This window comes from Otolemur garnettii, unplaced genomic scaffold (genome assembly GCF_000181295.1).
Source record: "Otolemur garnettii isolate 467f Iridium unplaced genomic scaffold, OtoGar3 scaffold00003, whole genome shotgun sequence".
NCBI classification, from domain to species: domain Eukaryota; kingdom Metazoa; phylum Chordata; class Mammalia; order Primates; family Galagidae; genus Otolemur; species Otolemur garnettii.
This window is the reverse complement of record NW_003852398.1, coordinates 18,865,964-18,890,523: the sequence shown is the minus strand read 5'-3', so window position 1 is coordinate 18,890,523 and position 24,560 is coordinate 18,865,964. Positions and strand designations below refer to the sequence as shown.

General features: G+C 44.7%; 1 protein-coding gene across 1 annotated transcript in view; it reads right to left on the bottom strand.

Annotated features, from left to right (window-relative positions):
* ADAM19 (ADAM metallopeptidase domain 19) overlaps positions 1-24,103 on the bottom strand; it is an 84,980-nt gene extending 60,877 nt beyond the window's left edge. Inside the window, exons 1-3 of the mRNA XM_023516678.1 lie at positions 24,007-24,103; positions 19,573-19,658; positions 15,371-15,441 (exon numbers count right to left, since the gene is read on the bottom strand). Coding sequence (XP_023372446.1) covers positions 15,371-15,441; positions 19,573-19,658; positions 24,007-24,103 — 254 coding nt within the window. The remainder of the gene's footprint in view (positions 1-15,370; positions 15,442-19,572; positions 19,659-24,006) is intronic.
* Between the last annotated feature and the right edge of the window lie 457 nt (positions 24,104-24,560).

The following is a 24,560-nucleotide window of genomic DNA, read 5'->3' as shown; positions in this document are numbered from 1 at the left end:
GAGGAAAGGGGGGAATGGGGGTACATTACATGGGAGCTATGGAAGAGGTTGGAAAAGAGCCATAAGTCATAATGCCCCATTTCTCTTTTGACTGGTTGAGGAAAGCCTGGCCCAACTCCACCCACTCAATGATATCATTGTTTTCAACAAAAGCCAGTTTGAGAATCCCATAGAGGCCCCCAGTGAAGCCTTAGCTGCTGGAATGGGGCAGAGGTCTCACCAGTTCCTAGGAGATCAAGTGCTTAGAATTTTAGATAAGGAAGGAAGACAGAGATAACCAGGGGAGGGGAGATTGCTTCTTCTGGGCCTGTCAGCCTGATGGAAAGATTACATTTCAATAGATTTTATCAGTGGATCCCCTGCAAAGTTGGTGACTAGGGCTTATTACTCTTATTTAACAAGAAAAGGAAAAACCTGAGAAAAGAAATAGCTTATCCAACATCTCACCACAAGCGCAGGACAAACCCAAGGACGAGCACCACCATTGCTAGGGTTTGAATGAGTCTGCCAAAAGGCATGTGTCGAAAACTTAATCCCCACTGCAAAGTGCTGGGAGGTGGGGCCTGCTGGGAGGTGCTTAGGTTACGAGGGCTCTACCCTCATGGAGGAATGTAATGCTGATTATAAAAAGGCTTCAATAGCCAGGCGCAGTGGCTTACGCCTATAGTCCTAGCACTGAGGCAGGCAAAGTGGGGAGGATTGCTTGAGCTCAGGACTTGAAGACCAGCCTGAGCAAGAGTGAGACCTTATCTCTGCAAAAAAAAAAAAAAAAAATTAGCCACACATTGTGGCATGTGCCACATACCACATAGTTGCAGCTACTTGGGAGACTAAGGTAGGAGGAGTGCTTGAGCACAGGGGTCGGAGATTGCTGTGAGCTATGATGATGCCACTGCCCTCTATCTAGCCTGGGTGACAGAACAAGATCCCATCTCAAAAAAAACCAGTTTGAAGCTTCAGGTTTGATCTTTTGCCCTCTTATCCTCTACCACAGGATGACACTGGCACTTTGGTATTAGACTTGTCACCCTCCAGATCTGTGAGAAGTGACTTCATTTTCCTCAGTTACTCAGTCCCTGGAATTCTGTTAGGGCAGCACAGAATGGACTAAGACACCATGGTGCTGCCTATTCAAGCCAGGAACTCTGGACGGCCCTGGAATCTAATCTCTCCCTCAGCCCATGTTCAACCTACTTCCCAGTCTCTAAGATTCTGCCCTATAAATATCTCTGGAATCCATCCTCTCCAGACTGGCTACTTGCTTCCCTACATTAGTCCTTCCGAAATACATTTTAGATGCTGTCACTATGTGGCTCTTGAAATATTCATCTGCTTCCCGTCGCCCTCAAGATAAAAGCTCCAGCTTCTTTCGGTGCCTACGAGGCCTGGTAAGGACTCACCCCTGCCTACCTCTTCTCTCATCGTTTCCTTCTGCCTGCTCTGCTCTAACCATAGACAACTTCCTTTCATCTTCAGCTTTGCTCTTGCCTTTGGGCTCTGTTCCTGCTACTGTGCTGCTTGGCACAGAATCTCTGCTGTGTGAGCCAATTCGACCACACCCTCCACCGCCACACTCCTTCCTTTCTTCACTTCCCCTGCAGAAGCCTTCCTGGACTCCAGTCTGGAAGTTACCCTTCCCCATGCTTTTGCAGGACCATCCACTCCCATCCCAGCACACCTCATGTTGGTCTGTAATTGTTTAATTATCTCCCTTCGCTAAGCTCTAAGTCCCCTGGTGGCAGACACTGTGTTTCGCTTGTCATTGCTTCTTCCCAGAACACCCAGAATCTATCACAGTGCCTGCCACAAAGTTGGCACTCACAATATTTGTTGAATGAAGGAAGAGAAAGAAAGACAGAAGTTAAGAATCCTCAGGGAGCACGCCAGAGTTCAAGCCTTGTCAAAAAAGCCGGGGATTATCTGACCCAATATTTGCCCTCAGATGACTTTGAGCAAGACCTATAACTCGCCCCAGGGTGCCCAGAAGCCTGGTTTATTTAGTATTCAGTGGGTCAGCCAAAGGTCTGAGTGTGTCACTGACTTCTAAATAGAGAAAGTAAAGCTTTCTTAAATCAAAATATTTCCTGGGTGAAATGTAAATGCAGCTTCCTTTTCTGAACAGAATCAGTCCAGAGGCCCCACTGTCCACCTTCTCCTCTCATAGATTTTTCCCTGGGGTTAGTCTCGTCAAGCACAAAGGTTGAAGAGTAGGAAATAGCCTCCAATTTCAAGAGGTCCTGGATGAAGAGCTTAATCACATCCTTGAAGCTGGGAGGAAAAAGAGGGCTGGAAGGTAGGGTCCACATGTACGTGTATTTTCTATACCACACCCTCACATCCTACCACCAGCCCTGCTTCTCAGGAGACCCTCTCACCTTCCCAAGTTGTGCAGAAGCCATTTCTGCCTGTGCTCAGTCCCTGGCCACCCATGGGTGTCACCTACCAACTTCACCTCCATCCATCCAGCTCCACCCAAATTTTTGCTCACTGTGGAGGGGAGAGGGAAAAGCTGTGTCTCATCCAGGGTGTACAGATACAGCTTTGCTTTAAAGTATACTTCAAGCATCTTTCCCAGAAGTAGTGCACCTACTTCCCTGACCACTTGGTTTTACCCGAGGTAAGACAGAACCCAACTCAAAGTCAAAAATGGAAGAATAAGAATACTGAGCTCCATACTACTCAAATCCTCTGCTAGCCCAACCGTGGAAGGAAAAGCAACCCCTTCCCCTACTGCAACTTATCACTCTTCTGAATTTAAATGATCTGGCTAGTTAGGAATACGAAATTCCTAAGAGATTATTAGGCCTACAGCTTTGGTTCTCCTTGATCCAGACTAAATATTTATGCACTGTTTTCTCAGTCTAAATTCCTTTCTCATTCTCCCATCCATCTTTTCTCCTTCCCGCATCACAAACCTTCTCGCTGTAAGACAGGGTGCCGAGTAATCCCCTTTAGGGAAGCTTCCCCTATCCCCCAGTTGCAAATGCCCCTCCCACTTGCCTTCTCAATACTTTACTTTCGAGTCTATTGTGTAAATTTGTAATCTGTTTTGGATTATGCTATTTGTCGAGTCATTTTCTCTCCCATGGAGTATAATCTACTGGAGGGCAAAGAAATCCTGTTTTCATCCCTACTCCGCACACAGCATTTGGTATAGAACTTTACACAGAGGTGATACAAATGTGTAGAATGCAGAGAATTTAACTCTGGTTTAAGAGGCAGGAGATCTATCAACCAATGAATGAATTAACAAAATGTGTTATATCTATACAAAAGAATTCACATAGCCATGAAAAGAAACACTGATACCTACTACAAAAACATATTCTAAGTGAAAGAAGGCAGTCACAGAAGACCGCATATCGTATAATTCCATTTACATGAAGTACGCAAAACAGCCAAATCTAGAGACAGCAGACTAGCAGTTTCACAGGACTGATGGGGGTGGGAGAGAATGAGGAATAACTGATTGTATTAGTTGGCTAGGACTGCCTTGATAGAGTGTTACAAACTAAGTAACTTTAAAAAAAAAAGAAAAACAGAAGCTTATGATCGTACAGTTCTGGAGGCTAAGACTCCAAGATCAAGGTGGCAAAAGGGCCATGCTCTCGCTAAAAGTACAAGGGAGGGCAGTCTACCCCGGGCATCTCTCCTAGCTCTGAATTCCTTGGCTTATGGCCACATAACCCTGATCTTCACATAGTATTCTTCACATGCCCACGTTTATGTCCACGTCTCTGCTTTCTGTACGGACATCAGTCACATTGGATTGGGGGCCAGCCACACTCCAGGATGACCTCATCTTAACTAGTTACAGCCCCAACAATTCAATTTCCAAATAAGGCCACTCTGAGGAACTGTGGATTAGGACTTCAACATGACTTTTGGGGAACACAATTCAACCCATAACACTGCTAATAGTTTCTTTTAGGAGTAATGGAAATGTTATAAAATTAGATTATGGTGATTGTAAACATACTAAAAAAATCGGATTGTATATTTTAAATGAGTGAATTATATGGTATGTAAGTTATATTTCAGTAAAACTATTTGAAAAAACTAAAAAAAAAAAAGAAGAAAGAAACAACCACATACACACATACACACACACAAAAAAACCCCAAACAAACAAACAAACAAAAAAAAAGAAGAGCTTGAGTTTAAAGAGTTTCCCCAAACTCAACAATCAAGCAATTGGTAGGAGTCTGAGAAAACAGGACATCTCAGTGGGATATAAACTTATGGAAAAGCCAAAGGCAATTTGTCTTTATATATCCACCTATTACTTGTAAATTGCCTTTGACTCAAGTATATTTATCTAGGAAGTGACCCTCTGGGAGGACCTTTGAAAGGAAGTACCTTTCAAACAGAAAAGAAAAGACAAGAAAAAAATGAAGTGATTAATCATGGTATTTGATTATCATTGAATTTGAAAATGAGTATATGGGGATTCATTATGTTATTTTCTGTACTCTGTGTATTTGATAATTTTTCATTATAAAAAATTTTAAGAGTTAATCACTTACATACAATGTAATATCACATAGCCATTAAAAATGATACAATCAATGTATGGAAACGTACTCATACTCTCAGATTAAGCATATAAATACACAATGGGACAGCCTTTGGGGAGATATATGTGGAGTGAAAGTTACAATTTCTCAAAATTTAAAAACATTTTAAATGTATATGCCGTAGGATTTTGCAACTTAGTTCTAGGTAACAATCCTACAGAAATACCTGCAAAGGTGTTTAAAGATTATATGCAAGCCTATTAGTACATTATTTGAAATAACAAGAAACCAGAAACCTAAATGTCCATTAATAGGGATTAATAAATTTTGGTCCTTTATTCCATAAAATCCTTGGACATCATTAAAAAGAATAAAATAGGTCTATAAATGTGCTAATGTTGAAAGATCCTGAAGACAATAATAAAAAAGCAAGTATAAAATAGTATACAAAGTAAAATCCCATTTATTTAAAAACTCCATCACTTTAACATTTTTCTGGAGTCTTATGAAAAGCATCAAACATTCCCAAAAGTTCTTGTGTAAATTTTTTTAAGGTTTTGATAATGCTCATGCTGTATTTCCAAGTGAAAAAAGAAAAGTTATAAAACTGAGGATAGCGTATACCCCCATTAGGGTAAACAAACATAATGATAAAAAAAATCTACACAAAATATTAAATTCATGGTAAATGCTTACTCACTGGATGCAAACTATTGTTGTTATCTTAAGGTAAACAGCCTGATAATAAAGGGATCCCCAAACTCTGAACACTTCTTACTTCTTCCCTTAGCTCTGACAAGGATCTGCCTAAAGCCAACAGGGCAGTTGACAGCTTCCTCCCATTCATTTCACCCCGTGCTCTTGCTGAAGGGCAGCCAGGAGAAATAAGCTGGAGACAAAAGAAAACTCTGGACATCCTTCCTGGCTGCACAGGCAGCTCTGGCTGTGGGTCCCTGGAAGAAGACAGAGCTGGAACCAATGACCAAATCCCAACTTCTGTGTTGGGAGGTCAGGGCCTCGCCTAAGGGAGGGGCTGGGTACTGCTTTTGCCGACACAGAGAAGAGGTGCACCTTGGCTGATTAGAGTACACTGCAAAGCTGTGTTCAGAGTTACAGTTAGGTCAAACTGGGCATGGCTGGCAAGTAGAAGTGAATTTCCTCCCTGGGGCAATGGGTTTTAAGGTCAACTCCTCTTAATTACGTTTGGAAACCAACTCAGGGGAATTCCCTCTTACTTCATTCTTAAATGTTTTTCCGACCCTGTAAAACACAAATAACAGTGGCTATTTATTGTCCTCTCACAGTGCAGCAGGCACTGCGTAAACCCTTAAAGAGCATTACGTTATTGAATTCACATAGCATCCTGTGGGGTGGCCACTGCTGTGATCCCCATCATGTGGATGAGGAAACTGAGATCTGCAGAGGTTAAGTAACCGGCCAAAGCGTATACCTAAGGGGAGTGACGAGCCTGGCTTGGGCCCCACACCTGCCTGGATTACACCACCATGTCACACTGACATGCACATTCTAACCAAGGCTGAGAAAAGGCAGGGAGGGACGAGAAGATGGGGTGGGGGGTAGAACAATGGAGCAGTAGTGCCAATGCCAGCCAAAGAGTTCAAAGCATACTAAGCCGGGACACAGCATCTAAGAGGAATATGATGCCCAGGTGAAAAGTTCAATTTGGGAGTCAAAAGCTCTAGCTTCAGATCTTGGCTCTGTGCTTCTCAGTACCCAGGGGACCCTGAGCAAGTCACAATGTTCCACACCCCAGGGTCTCCATCTGCCAAACAGGGTTCATGTAGGTACCCACGCGTTACAGGGTAGTTGAGACGAATGAATTAGATGTACAAGTGCTCTTACATAGGCAACTTCTACATTTTCACGGTGACTATTATTGTTACTATTATTAATATCTGACCATCCTTCCTAGTTAACCTCAGCCACAAGTTCCCTAAGGGCAGAATTAGCATCAGAGAAGAACCTGACCTAGAATTTAGGAAATGCTCATAAGCAATAACCGCACAGATTATTTCTCAATATGTTTTTCTCTTGTCATTTTCACACTTGAAGAAACCTGTGGAGGCTCCATGTCATGCCTTACATCTCCAAGACACTTTAGAAAACATTTGTTCTTGACTTTGCATTAATAAAGGTAAGCATGTATTGAAAACCTACTTGCTACGTACCAGACGTTGCACCAAGCACATTGTAATACATTATCTCTACACCTCAAAAAACCCACGTGTCTTTTTCCTGGGGCTGCCTTGTAATAAATTACCAGAAATGTGGTAGCTTAAAACAACAGAAACTTGACTTGCTTTCTCACAGCTCTGGAGGCTAGAAGAATGAAATCAGTATTTCTAAACAAAAATCCAGGTGTCAGCTGGGCTGCCTTCCCTCTGTTCCTGAGGATCTGTTTCTCAGCTCTCCCATCTTCTGGTGGCTGCCAGCACTCCTTAGCTTGTGGCTGCACCACTCCAGTCTCTGCATCTGTGGTCACCCTGTCTTCTCTTCTGCCTATAGTCAAATGTCCCTCTGCCTCTCTCCCATAAATATATTTGTGATTGCATTTAGGGTCCATCCAGAAAATCGAAGATAATCTCCTCATCTCAAGGTTCTTAGCTTAAACATACCAGCAAAGACCTCTTTTCACCATATAAGGCAATATAGCCACATAAGGGGGTCCAGGAATTAGAACGCATATATCTTTTAAAGGGAGAGTGCACATTTCTCAGCCTAACATACCCTGCAGTGCAGATCTTCTACGCAGGTAGCAAATGAAGAAAGAGGCAGGCAGGCCTGGGTTTTACATGTGGTTCTTTCTGACACGGAATAAATTATTTAAACTCCTCATGCTTGAGTTTTCTCGTTTATAAAATGCAGATAGTAATAACGTCTTTTCCAAAAGGTTCCCATCAGGATTAAATAAGACATTGTGTGAGGGTCTTTGCCTAGCACTGGCTCTCAGTAAAGGCTCACTGAGCAGTGGGTACTGTTACGAATACATTACAGATGAAGAAGTAGAACTTAGAAGGTAAGGGACTTGCCAAAGACCACTAACCAAGGAAATGTCAGCCTGGAATGGAATCTGGGTCTCAGGCACCAAAGTCCAATCTATTCCACTCTAAGGAATTAGGACGTTTGGGCTTATGCCCTCATGGCCTTCAGAATCCACACATCTAGACTACTTCAATTTTAGATACTTTCTGATACTTAAAGCACCTGCATCTCTTCATTTTGTTTTAATTGTTTTTTTCTTTTATATTGGAAATACCTGTAAACAAATTATATTCCTTCAGATCACCACTTCCAATGACTGAGACTGAGCTTACGCAATGGACCCTAAGAAAGTAATATCATGTTTCCAACAATTTAAAAATAAGGATGTCAACGGGACACGATGGCTCACGCCTGTAATCCTATCACTCTGTGAGCCTGAGGCAGGTGGATTGCCTGAGCTCAGGAGCTCGAGACCAGCTTGAGGAAGAATGAGACTCCATCTCTAAAAACAGCCAGGTGTTGTGGCAGGCACCTGTAGTCCCGCATACTAGGACGGCTAAGGCAAGAGGATTGCTTGGGCCCAAGAGTTTGAGGTTGCTGTGAGCTATGACACCATGACACTCTACCGGCACTCTACTGAGGGTGACAAAATGAGACATTGTCTCAACAACAACAACAAAAAAAGAATAAGTAATAATAAAAAATAAAAATAATGATGTCTTGGCCAGGCATGGTGGCCCACACCTATAATCCCAGCACTCTGGGAGGCCAAGGCATGTGGATTGCCTGAACTTATGAGTTTGAGACCAGCCTGAGCCAGAGTGGGATCTTGTCTCTAAAAATAGCCAGGCATTGTGATATACACCTGTGGCTCTAGCCACTCAGGAGGCTGGGCAGGAGGATGGCTTGAACCAGGAGTTTGAGGTTGCTGTGAGCTAGGCCGACGCCATGGCACTCTAGCTTAGGATACAGAATGAGACTCTGCCTCAAAAAATTTAAAAAAACAAGAAAGATGATGTCTTAGTCTATTCAGACTACTGTAACAAAATAGCATGACTTGGGTAGCTCACAAACAACAAATTTACTTCTCACATTCCCAGAGACTGAGAAGTTCAAGAACAAGGTATAAGTAGATTTTTCCTCATAAAAGATACGCTTTAGCTGTGTCTTCAGCGTGCGGAAGGGATGAGCTAGCTCTCTGAGTTCTCTTTTATCAAGACCCTAGTTCTATTCACGAAGCCAGAGCCCTCATGACCTACTTGTCTCCAAAGGCCCTACCTCCTAATTCTATCATCTTGGGGTCTAGGATTCCAACTCAGTGAATTTGGAGGACACGTAAACACTCAGTCCATTACAAATGAACACCCTGCTTATGTGATACTCACTGCTTAATGAGCATTTACAGAGAGCCAGCCAGGGGTGAGGTTGAGAATTTGGCTTATACAAAGATCCTATCAGACTGGTTGGTAATCCATTTGCTCTGCAATTCCAGGGGTTTGGGACAACATGGGAATTGTGAATGAAATCAATCTCAGTCAACAAAGCTACAATTGGAAACTACACCCCAAACAGGACTATCAGGTCTCCCTGGGGCAGCGTGCCTAGCACAGTGCTTGGAATTTGCTTCACTGCCTTCAGAGTCAACACAGCAGGGTTAAATCAGTTCCCGATACTTCCAAAGGAATCTTTGAAGAAATTTTCAGACACCCACAGGCAGCTCTCATCAGATCCTGGTGTCCCCACCCAGACATCCAACTGTTTCCCTAGCACCAGGTCTCCTGGGGTTATACACTCTTAGCTCTGAGGAATGGGGGAGTCCAGCTGTGTGCAGAGTTTGGAAAAACATTTTTAATACTTTAGATCTGCCAAATGCTTGGTTAAAGAATGATATCCTTTAATTTCTCCAGCCATGTGTATTTTAAGTGAAATGTAATCCATATGTCTGTGACTCATTTAAATGCAACTCAGTGAAGTGTGGTCTGCTAAGAGCATTGAGATACTGTCTAAGCCTTTCTAAGCTGTTCTTTGATCCAGGAAATTGAATTTTGCCAACAACAAATGAAGCTCCTGACAAGAGAGGGTCAAAAGAACTATCGTCTAGCCTAGGTAAGATGTTAAAGCCCATTCTTGACCCAAGAGGAGTGCAGTAGCGTGGAGGCAGGCGCAGAGCTCTGTAGCCTAAGCAGTGTTCAGGGCTCCGCTCTGCGTCGGCCACGTGTTTTTACTAGGCATCCCTGGAAGAGAAGTGTAGGAATAAGAGGTGGCAACTCATTTGTCCTGCCTGTTGCTGAAAAACTCCTTTTCCTGCCTGATAATTCTTCCCTTCTCAGTTCCTCCAGCATTTTACAATCCAAATAAGGACCTAGAAGGGGGAAAAGGAGAAAATTAAGGAGCTAGATGACTCCATTAGTAGTGAGTGACTGTTAACTGTCCAGGTGGTAGCTTCTGGATTTCCAGGGCAGCAAAACCAGTCTCCATCCCTGTGGTGTCTCTGAAGGACTGATAAGAAGTTAGAGATATGAAGAGAGATGAAAGGCAGAAGTAATGGTGGGTATTAAAATCAGTAACTTCTAAATGCCCCAAATCTGCCTTGACAATCACTGATCCCCCGGAGTTCTGGAGGTAGATAAACACACACACAAGATAAACAAACACCCATTCTTGTTAGCTAGACTTGTACAAATAGGATCTCTCTTTAGCTAACAGGGTTGGAGCACAATGACTAGGGCAAGACCAAAGGACATTTCTCCCTTCCGCAGCTGATACTGAACTTGTTATCATTTGGACTCGAGGAAGGTCAGCGTACTGGAAAGATGAGAGTCCCGGAACATGCATAAGAGACCAGCAGACAGAAGCCTGTGCCTATGGCAGAGCTGCTCATCTGCTTTTGAAGGTTCCCTTGTTATACCCTAGCAGTGTGGCCTGGTGAGCATCCTGGAAGCTAGCTAAGCAATTCAGTGTGCCCTCCACTTGGGAAAAAGCCGAGAAAGGAGAGGAGAGAGAGCCAGGGCCCGCGTCACCCTGGAGATGTTCATCTCCCTGGATGCCTATTGCTAAGGAGGATTCCATTTTGTTTCAGCAAACACGTTTGGTCAACTACGGTCCCTGTGTTGGCAAGACAGTCCTCAGAACATGGGGGGAAAGACCTAGAGAAAAAATATTGTAGATTTATGCCTCAAATGTGTGGGCTGTGGAAATAGCAGCCTATAATTTCTGCCCTGTAATTTCTCATGTTTTCTTTTGCTGGAACTGGTGCAGTTCATTCTCAACTTCAAGGACCCATGGCTCCGAGCACCACTGCCTTTTATCCCACTTCAGACTGTTTCTAAGGACATCTCCACAATTGGAACCGAATCCCTGAGACAGGGACTTCTCTTCCATTTTTCCAATTATACTGTGTCCTTTACACAGATAGTTCAAGAAAAGCCTTAGGACCCAACAGGGACAAAAGCCCCACTATACAGATGAGAAAGCTGAGGCTCAGGAGCTGGTTGACCAATTCCACATGGTCTCTGAGCTCAGTGCCGTGTCCACTCTACATACTGCCTCAATGACAAGTGAGTTTCTCCAAACAAAAACTATGCACAAACCTTTGCAATGTATGTGTATATGTGTTTGTAAATATTAAGCAATGTAATATATACTTTATTAGAACAGAGTGTTATCTTCATGATACACTTGAGTCTAACAAAACAAGTTCTGGGCCAGGTGTGGTGGTTCACACCTGTACTGTAAGCCTGGCACTCTGAGCGGTCGAGGTAGGAGGATTCCTCGAGCTCAGGAGTTCAAGACCAGCTTAACCAAGAGCAAGACCCTGTCTCTACTAAAAATAGAAAAAGTAGCCAGGTGTTGTGGTGAGCACCTGTAGTCTCAGCTACTTGGGAGGCTGAGGCAAGAAGGATTGCTTAATCTAGGAGTTTGAGGTTGTTGTGAGCTAGTCTGAGGCCATGGGGCTCTAACCTGAGCAACAGAGTGAGACTCTACCTTAAAATGACAAGATAAAATAAAATAAAGTTCTGGAGCAATAGCCCTGGTATAATCTCAGTTCTGTTCCTCCCTTCTCAACAAAAGTAACAGTCTGTGTATATGCTTCTGTATGACGGTATCTACGTGCAACTATGATCCATGTGCATGTCTCACACGCAGAGAATAGGTGCAGGGAATGCCCACCAAATAGGCAACTGTGGATTCTCCTTGTAGGTGGGGAACTTTCATTTTTTTATTTATTTGGCATTGCCACATGTTTTATAATGCATGTTGCAATTTATAAACAATGAGCAAGAAATAATAATGGCTGCCATTTACTGAGCATGGAATACAAGCCAGGCACTATGTGAGGCTTTTTACAGCCACCATCTCATTTCATCCTCTCTGTGGCTCAAGGACAACATGGGACAATGACTGTACGACCAATGGGAAACCTGAGGCTTAAAGAAGACACAGAGCTGGTTCAGTGGCAGAGCCAGGATCAGAACATAGGACTGTCTGACATGAAAGCCATGCTCAGATTATCCCTAAGAGATCACTGTTTTTCACTTGCACTCAGTAGAAAAAGGGTGTGTGACTCTCACAGGATGTTATCTGTTTGGCCTGAGTTGCTTGAAAGCTGAGAAAAGGTTGCCAGCTGCCATGCTAGTGCAAGACACCTCGGTGTGTCCGCTGCCTGAGCGGAGGCTTGGTGTGCTGTATCCCCCCTTCCCTGGCCCATCCCCGGTGCTCTTCCATCCTCACCATTCTTGGCCATCTCTCTCCATGTGTGAATTCCATTAAACGCTTGCTCGCTGCTATTTTGAGCCATGCATTAGCACGTGGGCTTTGATTTGATGGGAGCAGGCCAGACACCTCAGGATGATGAAAAAGAAGTTTAAAATGTCCTCTCCCTCCCCCACAGAGTCCCAGAAGCCCTTGCCCACTGCTCCTGGGGAGCCCGAGAATCTCATGTATGGGGAAATGTATGCAGCACAGCACAGAGCAGAAATCTTCATAAACTATGGGGGCCGTTGAACGTGGCTGCTCCCTCTCCTTGGAATTGTCATCTCCAGCTGTCCACGTGGCTCATTCCCTCACCTCCTTTGGGTCTTCACTCAAGTATCACTTCCCCAGCAAGGCCTCCCCCCACACCATTCAGAAACAGCAGCTTCCTCCTCCCTGCCCCCTGCTCTTTCCAAGCCTTTCAGTTCCTTTGTATCCTGCCCCACACTTATCATCTGACATACTATGCTCTGCCTACCGTTTCCCACTGGAATATAAGCTCCACAGAGGAGAAGTGTTTTATGCACAGCTCTATCTCCAAAACCCACACTGGCACCTACAAGGTTGCAGACGCACAGTAAGTGGAAAGAATGAATGAGGGGCCTCGGATACCACTTAGCACACGGCCTCGTTTCCCCCCAGATAATCATGAAATTATAGAAGCACAGTGATTTGAAAAATCAGAAAATCATCGCCCCACTCCAAAATGTTTTGAATCTGGACTCACACGCACCATGAATGAGAAGGCTTGGGAAATAAACACTCTAGGAAGTCGTGTGCAGTTGGACTTCCGCTCCCTAACACATGTTCAAAAACAAAAGCCAGACCAATGTGGATGAAAATAGCAGGAAACTGTCCCCCAGGGACACAAGGTGAGGTCATATTGCTTGGCTTTGCTGCTTCCATTTTTGTCAAATCTGCCTTCTGCCAACTCAAGGAGGCCGGGAACCACATCCAAGCCCACAGCGCTCACTGTGAATCAAGAGGGCTGCTCTGGAGTGGCACGTGATAGAACCACATCCACGGGCTGTCCTCGGGCACCTCAGTGTGGGATGACAAAAATCACAACTCCCGTGTGCTTTGTATGCCCTTCACATACCTCGCCTCATTTATTCTCACACCCACCCTCTGAGGCTGGCCTTCCTATCCTCATTCTACAGATGAGGAGGGTAAGCTTCCAAAATAGTCAGTAATTTGCCCTGGCTCACATTCTGTGACTTTAGATCCAAGCTAAGCATAGAAATGATCCTAGTTTCATCTCTCATTTACTTGTTGTGCAGTAGACAAGTACCTATCCTTCTCTGAGTTAAGATTTCTGCATCCATAATTTCACTATTTACTTAGAGCATTCCATTCGGTGTTTTCTAAGGCATCTCCCTGCTCTAGCTTCTTATGATCTCTTGCAAAGATTCCAGAAAATAGGGAAGGAAGGGGACTTGAGTCCTGGGATCCTCGCTTGGTCAGTCTCACACCTAAAGATTTGCCCATGGCATTGATGTCATCACTTGGGTTGACCAGAGTAAGCTAAAGGTCATATGCTTCACTCAGGGCAGAACAGAAGAAATTAGACTTAGGTGGCAACAGGGAACATTTAGACTAGAGCTAACAGGAGGGAGCCCCGAGAAATTAAAACAGGCCCTAAAAGAGCATAGTCCAGAACAGACCCTTTATGGATCTTTTCTTGTAGGACCAAAAAAGACACCCAGGGAGAAACCCGGATGCAGAGCCTACATCCTCCGAGAGATACAGTCGGTCATATCTGTTTCAGGAAACAGAAGATAAAGAAACACATCCCTTGGGCGATGCCTGTGGCTCAAAGGAGTAGGGTGCGGCCCCATATGCCAGAGGTGGCAGTTTCAAACAGCCCTGGCCAAAAACTGCAAAAGAAAGAAAGAAAGAGAAAGGAAGGAAAGAAAGAAAGAAGGAAGGAAGGAAGGAAGGAAGGAAGGAAGGAAGGAAGGAAGGAAGGAAGGAAAGAAAGAGAGAGAAACTCATCCCCTGACTGGTTTTAATCTCAGAAGGAGAGTAGCAAAGATTGCAATCCCCATCTTTCTGCCCTCCCAAGGCCACCCTGTCCTGCAGGCAGAGGAAAGATAAGGATGCAGCCGTATCTTACCGCACAAACTGCGTGAGTCGTACTTCAACCACACTTGAAACACCACTCATCTTCCTTTGTGTCCAAAAGCCCAAATTTGGAATAAATTATATTCTCCCTTTCCACCCAACCCTGAAGCCATTCTCATCCTTCTGGATATGGGAAGGTCTTCTTCATTCCTTTCTTGGCAGTGATATATTTGATTACTCATTGGCTTCCAGGGGGTTCCAGAAGCTGCCAAGAGGAGACAGGCAGCATTCCAAGTCATGCAGCCTTATCTATAATGTCTGTGTGACAGGATGAAAGAGGGACTATTCGTGGGGAAATACCAAACGCTTTCAGGGTCCCTCAGCCAAGTAAGGAGAACTCATCAGTGGCCAACAAGATTGGGAATGGCTGAAGATTGGGCAACAGAGATACCACGCATTGTGTCTGTCTGTTCACCTCCTCAGTGAGATGAATCGAGATACAACTGTACCTGAGAGCAAATCGATATGGAAATAAACCTGAGCCAGGCCACCAACCACGATGAATGAGGTGGGGAAGAAGAAGGAGCTGGGCCACAGGATGCCCAGAGACTGCTGACGAGGCCCTACTGGCAAAATCTCAGGATTAGCTGACCCAGAACACACTCTGCTTTGCCTCGCTCCCCTCTGCTATTTTCCTCTAATCTCCTTCATTTCCTGCCATGCGCTGGGCTGGAGCTAGTAAGGCAGCTGCGGAAGGCCTCTGGTCATCCCTCCCTTAATCTCCCTCTCACACACATACACACCCCCGTGTGCCTGCAGTGAACTCTAAGAGACCCCAGAAATACAGCCTAAGGAAATCCAAGCAAGACCTTTAGCTGTCCAGTAATGTCACAGCAATTCCCCCAACAGAATCAAGGATTGAGAGAGCCTGAGGTCACTCCGCTAACTACTTCCTTCCAAAACAGTGACACCTGCGTCCTGCGTTGCCACAGAAGTTAATTGTTTCATTTTAGACAACAGAGGAGTCCACTTACTCATTCTTCTCCAGGTCCAGGATCAGTTCTCGCCCCTCAGCCATTACCCTGAGCTCAGCTTTGAATGGATGCTAGAAGCAACAACAAAAGAAGGTCAGTTCCTAAAAGCTGGAGCCAAGGCTCCTCGAGTTGGGCACAGGGCATATCTAGGACAGTACTCAGACGCTCACCCAAGGAAACAAAGGCGAAGAGGTCAGTTGTATTTCCAGCCCAAATGTGAAATGACCTCAATGCCAGAATGGCCCAAAACCTTCCCCCTCTGCTTTTTCCTAAAAGGCACAGGAAAGAAACTCCGAGCTGAAATGTGGTGTAAGTGTACATGTGTGGTCTGGTAAAGAAAAATACAGGAAAACACAGTCTTCAACAGCCAGTTGTCTGTAGAGTCAGATCGGGGTTCAAGTGCTGGCTCTGAAACCACAGTGGAGTCAAGGTGGACAGGTTACTGAGCCTCTCTACAGCTCAGTTTCCTCATTTATAATATAAAGATAGTAATTGTCAACCTTATGGGGATCTCATAAGGATTAAGTGAGATAATGTACATAAATAGTTGATCACAGTGCCTGCCGCACAGGAAGCCCTTGATACATGTTGGCTATTATCTTATGAAAGACCAGGGGATCCTTCCTCTTCATAATGGGTTATTTTATAGGTTGTCCCAAAGGTCACCCATAAAATCATCATGTACAGGGTAAATGGGAAATTGTAGCTAAAGTGTCCTTTTATTTACAAAGTATTCATTACACAATTTTCAAAGAGGTGGCCAAGATGGAGAAAATATTTTGTAAAATAGGAGAATGGTTAAATAAACAATGATCCATTCATATGAAAGAACACTAGATATTAAAAACATCAACTTTAGATCATTTTAAAATTATTTTTAAAAATATTGAGAAAGGGTTTGGCGCCCATGGCTCAGTGAGGACAGTGCCAGCCACATACAGGAAGCTGGTAGGTTCTAGCCCGGCCTGAGCCTTCTAAACAACAATGAAAACTGCAACAACAACAAAAATAGCCAGGCGTTGTCATGGGCGCCTGTAGTCCCAGCTACTCGGGAGGCTGAGGTAAGAGACTCACTTAAGCCCAAGAGTTTGAAGTTGCTGTGAGCTGTAACATTATAGCACTCAATTGAGGGTGACATAGTGAGACTTTGTCTCAAAAAAAAAAAAAAAAACTGAGAAAGTGTACACAATAAACATTAGGCACAAAGCCTCAAACTAGAACATTGCACATTTTGTTTAAATATACTTTTGCAAAGGGAAAAAAATAGAAAAAAATAAAACTAAAGGTTGCCCCAGGTACTCTGGGCATGGGATCATAGGTTAATTTTATTTTCTTTTGTACATCTTTCCACATTTTTATAATTGCTTTTATAATTTAAGAAAAGGACTTTTAATCTTTTTGCCTTATTATTGCAAAAAATGTCAAAGAAATTTTAAAAGCCAAGTCATGATAAACCTCCATGCTTCAACAATTAATTCAATTTAGGACTATTGAACTTTTTTTTAGAGAATTTATTTAACAGGATATTTACATATTTAAAACAGGATAGATTCTTTAGGGTGTTTTAGATGTGAGTTCTCTAACTTGAGATTAAGGAACTGATAAATTCTTGAAGTCCCTTTTAGTCAACAAAAGGCCCTACACAATGGCACTTCTACCCCTTTTAAGGTTGATCACAATGCTTAGTTCTGGCATGTTTGAGAAAGTGGGTCACCTGTACTGCCACCTCTGTTTGGGGTCTGCTTCTTCTAAGCACATTCTCCTTACTTGCTGCAAATCTCTCTCCATAAGGGTCTGACCATACCTGAGACGTTCAGGTCACCAAGGGCACTGAGGGGATCAGAACGTTCCCATCAAAGAGTCTTGGGCAACTGTGTTGCCAAATTAATCTATTACCTCATCTTAAGAGGGGACATTTGAAACCCATCAGAGTAGGAAGCTGGGGTAGATGCTTGCCCAATAACTTTCACTAGAAGAGTCACTTCTCTGTTTCTGATGCCCCAGCTTTCCTTTGCCAACACATATTCTGGTGGCTGAGCCTTTGCCACTCTACTCTGGGGAGTTCTGGAGCAAATGCTCTGCCCAACCACATTGAACAGTGGCGGACATAGCCACAAGACAAGTGGGCATTTCAAAACCAGCAAAGAGCAACAGAGGTAGGCGACCTTGGAATCAAAGTACTATCAGCCCTTCCCCAAATAGACACAATTTGCAACTTGGGTACTAATATTTATTTTTATGTGGGTAATCTAAAAATAATTTTCTCTGTTCTGGAAAGTGCTCAGACACTGATAACTAAAATATGATGTTCCTTGTTTCCATGGGACATTTCAAGCAAAACAATGAAACTGCACTTTAAGGATCTGTGAAGCTTCCCTGTCCAGTTCTACTGATCGGCTTTTCTTGTGTAACTCTGGGACTGTACTAGGAAAAGACACCATCACTTCTGCTAGGAAGTGTAGAGAGCTGACCCAATATTTGTACTTCTCCTAGGGAAGGGCTGAAAGGCCTTTCTGCTGTGGACTGGATTAAACAGACCTTCAGCTCCACAGCATATTGGAAACCTGTCCCGCTACATTTGCATTCCCTTAAGATCTAGTACAATACTTAGTATACAATAAGTGTTCAATTAATGTTTAATGAATGAATGAATTACATAAATAAGAATAAGAGGCTTGAATAAAATCCAGTTTCTACTCCCTTTCTCTGACATTCATTCATTTATTCATTCAACCGAAATTCATGGTGCCAGGCCCTGTGCTGACTATTCCTACAGAATACAATGACCCATATTCTGGGCAGACAATAGCTGGGGACAAAGACAGGATCTGGTCTTCCACTTTGTTTTTCAGGCCCTTCCTGAGGATGCCTGCCACCCACATCTGGAGGGAACAAAGAGGCCTCTATAAAAAGTACCAGATCCACTCCTCAGGCAATAAAGAATAGGCTGTAATATCCAAAATCTTAAGTTTTAAAAATAATCTGCTCAAGGATGACTATCCATTAACTTGTCTAGACTTTTCCTGAAGCTATTTTTTCCTGAAGCCTCTCCTACTTTTTGATGTAATGAGTTCAATGCATTAATTGCCTTTAGGACAAAATGTAACTTGCTTTTATTTGTCCCTAAATTTATTTTTTATTTTTTTGGCTGGGGCTGGGTTTGAACCTGCCACCTCCAGCATATGGGGCCAGCGCCCTACTCCTTTGAGCCAGAGGCGCCACCCTATTTGTCCCTACATTTTCACTAAAAGTTCCTCTAGTAAATCCAAGTTGGAGCCTTTGGGGATACCTCTGTAGTATTCTAGCCATAATTTCTAGGACTCTAGGCATTTCTCCTCTCTGTTTATTAGTATCTTTCCAGACTCAAAAGCCACAACATTTGAAATCTTTCCTGACACACCCCCTTCCTACTATAATCTTGCTTCTGTATGTTGCCCAATAAATCACAAACCATTTGAACCATAAGAGATCTTAGAACTAACCCTTCTTTTCAGCTCTCTGCCTCTTTATTTCCTCTAAGCCCCATTTTATAAGTGAGTAAACCCAAGTTCCTCAGCAAGCGGAGGGCACACAGGAGGTTACTGGCACACAACAACCACATCTTTCTTTCATGTCTTGGTTAAGCTGTGAAAACCAGAACCACAAAGAATATCTTAGATACACAGGTGCTCTCTGTCAGGATAATGTTTTCTGTCTTCTTTCCATCCCCTTTTGTAAAGTCTGTGCATCTTGCAGGTGTTCTAGCCAGGAGAATCTCTTGGATTTTTAAGAGATATTCCCATGCTAGGTCTCTCCCCTGCCTCTTAGTAAAAGTAATTTAGGTTTTCCTTTTTCTCTCTAGGTACATTATACCATCAATAAAATAAAGCATGTGTTATGCAGAACAAAAATAACAGTCACAACATTGAATGAATTCCAATCAAGAGTAGATGATTTTTATGACACCAACACATTTGCACTTAGCTTGTGTCAATACTAATATGAATTCTCATTTCCTCAACTAATAGCATTTGGAAGTGTTCTAGAAGTTTTGTCATACAATGAAGGAAAGTCCCGTCTGGGACAGCCCAAGCTGGAGAGGACAAAGTGGGCTGGAAACAGCACTGATGGCAATGACTGGGTTTCCAAGAAAGCTGAGTAGGTGGCCCTAAGCCTCTAGTTGTCAACTCCTGCCAAAGAAAATGAGAGCTTTGGAGTCTTACCTTTTCTCTCATGGGGCTTTCTGAAGTCTTCCACTGAGGTATTATGAGTTCATGCTGTAGCTGGGGGCTGCCTTCCCCACTTCCTCCTGCCAATAAAAAGATTACACAAACATTAGAATCTCAGACCTCTATAACTAGCTAAGCCATGCGTGAACAATTAATTCAATTTAGGACTATTGAACTTTTTTTTAAGGAATTTATTTAACAGGATATTTACATATTTAAAACAGGATAAATTCTTTAGGTTGTTTTAGATGTGAGCTTTCTACCTTGAGATTAAGGAACTGATAAATTCTTGAAGTCCCTTTTAGTCAACAGAAGTCCCTGCTATAGTGACACTTGTAGCACTTTTAAGTTTGACCACAAAGCTTAGTTTTGGCAATGTCTGAGAAAGCGGGTCACCTGTACTGCCACCTCTGGTTGGGGTCTGGATTGACTTCCTGAGACAACTGTCGCCTGTGCTGGGTCAGCTCTTGGCACTGACTACAGGCCAGACACCTGTCTAGGTGATGGTGGCATTCTAGATGTGGGAGACAGACAACGAACAAACATTCTCAGAGGGTGCCAAGGACTCTGAACAAAATAAGTTAGTGTCATGGAATATTAGACACCCACCAAGAGGAGCCTCTTTTTGACAGCATGATCAGCAAAGATGGCATTGAATAGAAAACTAAGGGACCAGATGGAGGAACCAAGCTAAGATCTCTGAGAAGAGTACCCCAAGGAGAAGGATCAGAATGTGCAAGGGGCCTGCCTGAGCAGAAGTGGACTTGGCCTGTCTAAGGAACAAGCAGAAGATAGAGGTAGCTAGAGTCAAGTAAATTGGAGAAAAATTTGGTAACGTTGTGGTCAGCAAGACAGCCATGCGTCTGATAATGCAGAGACCATGGAAACTGCCTGGATTTTATTATAAATAGACTTGGAAGGCACTGGATGTTTTAAATACAGAGCAATATGATCTGTGTTAGGTTTAAAAAAGATCACTCTGCCTGCCTGGTGGAGAATGGGGATGGGATGGGGGAGGAGGGCGGAAGTGAGAGCTGAAGCAGGAAAGCAAGGCTGGAAACCTGCAGGAGCCCTGGGGAGAGATAGTGGCGGCTGGGACTAGAATGATATCAGTGGAGAGGAATGAAGCAGTGGGATTCTTGGCATGTTCTGAAGGTATGGGTATGCCCATGGGTAACTGTTCTCCCGGAGCTTTGGTTTTCTCATCTGTAAAATGAAGACAATGATACCTGCCTACCTCATCACTGTACTGGAGACAGTCAAGGTGAAATTGCCGCCTACTCTACAGAGCATCATTACCTCAACTTGAGCTGCCTCATGGCAAGTTAGCATTTGTATTTCACTTCCTTACTCTCCACATCACTCTCACCACCCAGTTCTCCTTTGTCCTCATGGACAGGCCTGGAAGGTAGGTAGCAGGAGTGGCATTTTGCAAGAAAGAGAATTGAAACTACAAGAGAGATGTGTTCAAGTCAGTGTAGAACTCAAACACTGGCCATATTAATAAAATGGTGATGTCCCCAAAACTAAGTGAATCAGCCTCCACAAGAACAGACCAAATCCAAAGGTCTCCTGAGTACCGAGGTGAGGACTCCAAAATCTGTTCTTTCTAAACTAACCACATCAATCTCATAGAACATAGAGTGATAAAAAGACAGCCATAGTTGCTCTGTTAGAATGGTGTGATTATGAGTGATTATTAACTTCCTTTTCCAATTACTGGTATAATATACTTGTAGTTAAAAGGTATACTAAAAAGGCCTGGCATTCATGCCTGTAATCCTAGCATTCTGGGAGGCTGACACAGATAGATTGCTTGAGCTCAGGAGTTCAAGACCAGCCTGAGCAAGAGCAAGACCTGGTCTCTACTAAAAATAGAACTAGCCAGGGCATTTTGGCAGGCACCTGTAGTCCCAGCTACTTGGGAGACTAAAACAAGAATATAGTTTGGGCCCAGGAGTTTAAGGTTGCTGTGAACTGTGATGCCACAGCACTCTACCCAGGGCGACAGAGTGAAACTCTGCCCAAAAAACAAGACAGTATTCTAAAAAATAATGTCATTGCACTAACACCACTCATCAGATAAGTTAAAATCAAAACCAAGGCATTCACTTATTTGTCAAATTTTTTCTTAGTACTTAACCATGCACGGAGAATTAGGCCAGGTACTTAATATTTCTGAAGACACCCTGCCCTGGTGTTTCTGGATTTTAAGGTGCATTCCTCATAAGGGTCAGTCTAAAACCTTTTAAACAGCAATAACAAAAATTATGTGATAATTTCATAGAATAGGTAAACGACCGAAATGGTAGTTATGATTGCAAAAAATACTGAAAGCAATCTAAAATCGCAACAGTAGAAGAACACAGTAAATCTTAAGAAAAAGTGTCTACAACTTGAAAATCAGGCAAAGAGAAAGCAGGTTGAAAAATCTTTTCAATGTCATACTGGAGCCCTGCTTAACAGGCCCACCCACGGATTACTGAATTATCTAGGGGAATCTACGTTTGTCTTTTTATTTACTATTGAGTAGCAGCTTCTACTCTGTGAAGTGAGTTCTATGTTACTGATAAGTTTCTGCCTGACAGAGATGCAAATGATTTCAGCATATTAGGAAGATAACCAAGAATTATGACTTGTTTTTGTGGGTCATCCACCACTTGTGTCTCTATCCCCACCGCTTGATTTCAACATTCCTTCTCCACTGTCTGTCTCACCTTTGTTCTGCTAATGTTCCTTCCAGCCAGCTTTACCGGGCGGGTTTGCTACCTCATTAATGAATTGAATAAATCTTTGCCACATTTGTATAAGAGTCATGTTTTTTAACTTTCTGAAAAGCATACTTCTGCCACCTCTTGATAGGATTTATTGAGTCATTAAAATCATGTTTTTGGAGAATTTAATGATGTGGGAAATGTTCGTAGTGTGAAATGAAAAATCCAAGACAAAAAACTGTACGTATGGTATGGTTCCAATCTTATCAATATATATTGATAGGCACACACAAAGACTCAAGGGGAAAAACCCAGATATCAATAGTGACTATGGGTTTGGAGACTGCAGATCATTTTATTTCTCTTACACTTTTCATTATTTCCCAGATATTGTACAGAGACTTCGCCTCCCTAAGTGGTCTCCCGTGACTCAGAACTCAGAGAAGGCGCCGTGCTCCGAGCAATAACTTGCTTTCCTTGCCTTTCATTATGCTTCTCTCCTGCACGGTGCACTGACACAGGCCTCATGCTACGTTTGAACACACTGTGCCTCAGTTTCCCTTTCATTACAATGCCTCAATGGCAGTTCTGTCTTCCCACTAGCCTGCAGGAGTTCACCGCACCTTGCCCCCTGGAAGCTGGGCACTGTCCAGAGAGAGAGCAGTCCCCAGTCCCAGGCGCCTTGGGGGGTCCAGCCCACCCAACCCCCAACTCCCCTCTCCCCGCCCCTTGCCTGCGATGCTGTATTTGAAAACGCTAACTTTTGGTCCCACAGGCAGCGGTCTGGAGTCTGCCCAGTCCGTCTGCGGCGATACAGCCAGGGCTAAGCTTTCTCTGGGGTCATAATGACAGAACCCAGGCACAACCCCCGGGACGTTCCTTCCGCGAAAACAGCCGAAATCCCCCAAGGGATGGGGCCGGGTAGGGGTTAGTGTCTGGGAAACTAGTTGTGAGAAACAGACATCGCGCAACATCCAAGGGAGAGCATGGAGTCCGAACCCTCGGCTTCACAGACAGGGAAACTGATGCCCAAGAGGGAGACCACCCGGTAGGGGTGGAAAGAGAGCCCTGATTTCCACTGCCACTGAAGATCTCAATCCATGGCCTTGGGGCCCCTTTTGTGGGCCTCAACTTCCTAATCTGTAAAATGGGTACCTTTGGACTTGCTCTTCAATAACCTTCCTGCCAGCTCAGGGTCCGAAGTGCACGGCTGGAGATACTCAGTGAGCTACCGTCACCAAAGCTACCACAGTCCTCCAGGGACATTTATTTTCTGCCCCATCGGAGTGAGGCAGGCCACACCGGCAGGACGCTTGGGATGCTCACCGCTGGAGAGTACAGCGGGCGGGAGAGACAGAGATGAGAGAGAGAGGCGGAGCGGAGATGAGGGACCGTGAGAAAACGGAGGAAGAGAGGCCGGGAGAGCAGCGGGAAGAGAAGCCAAAGGCAGAAAACAGAGGAAGGAGAAAGAGAGAGGGGAAGGACTGGCTGTTTTCTGCCTGCTCTGGCTTTCCCCGACCCCCGCCACCTCCCAGGGCGCACAACGTGGGAACAAAGCCTGAGCTCCCAAGCTGGGGGGCGGCGGGGGTGCAGGCCCGGAGTTGCAGGAGGTGCAGGGCTAGCGGTCCCGGCGCTCCAGACCTACAGGGCGATTCCCAGGTTCCTGAGCCGCCCAGCCAGCTCGCCTCCATCCCCTCCGCGCCTGGCCACTTACTTCTCGTCCATCCCTGCTCCCGCGCCGCCCGCGGCCGGAGGAGCTGCAGGGAGAGCGCCAGCAGGCAGAGCCGGGCGGCGCCTGCGCCCCCGGGCATGGTGGCGGAGGCCCTTGAGCTCGGCGCTCACACGCCCTCGGCCATGCCAGCCCCCCGGCCCGGCGGCGGTGGCGGCGCGTCTGGATCCCCAGCTCACTCAGCGCCTCTCAACCCGGCTGTCTGCCCTCGGCCGAGACGCTCCGCCTCCAGCCCCGCCGGGCTCCGCTCTGGGATAAAGGAGGGGAGGTGCCCGAAGCGGGTGGGGATGGGGGTGGGGGAGGGACTGGCCTGGGGAAGAGCCGGCGGGACCCCAGGGAGCCGGCTGGACCCAGGGGAGAGGAACCGCGGGGAAGGGAGAATCCGAGGCTGAGGAGAGGCGTTCACCGTGGATGGTGCCTGGGGAGGGTCGGGGCTCAGACTTCGGGAGTTAAACTGGACCCCTCTCCGCACAGCAGCCGGTTTACCCTGTCCCGCACGGTGCCACACGCCTTGGGTGACACTTAGAGACAACTCACTC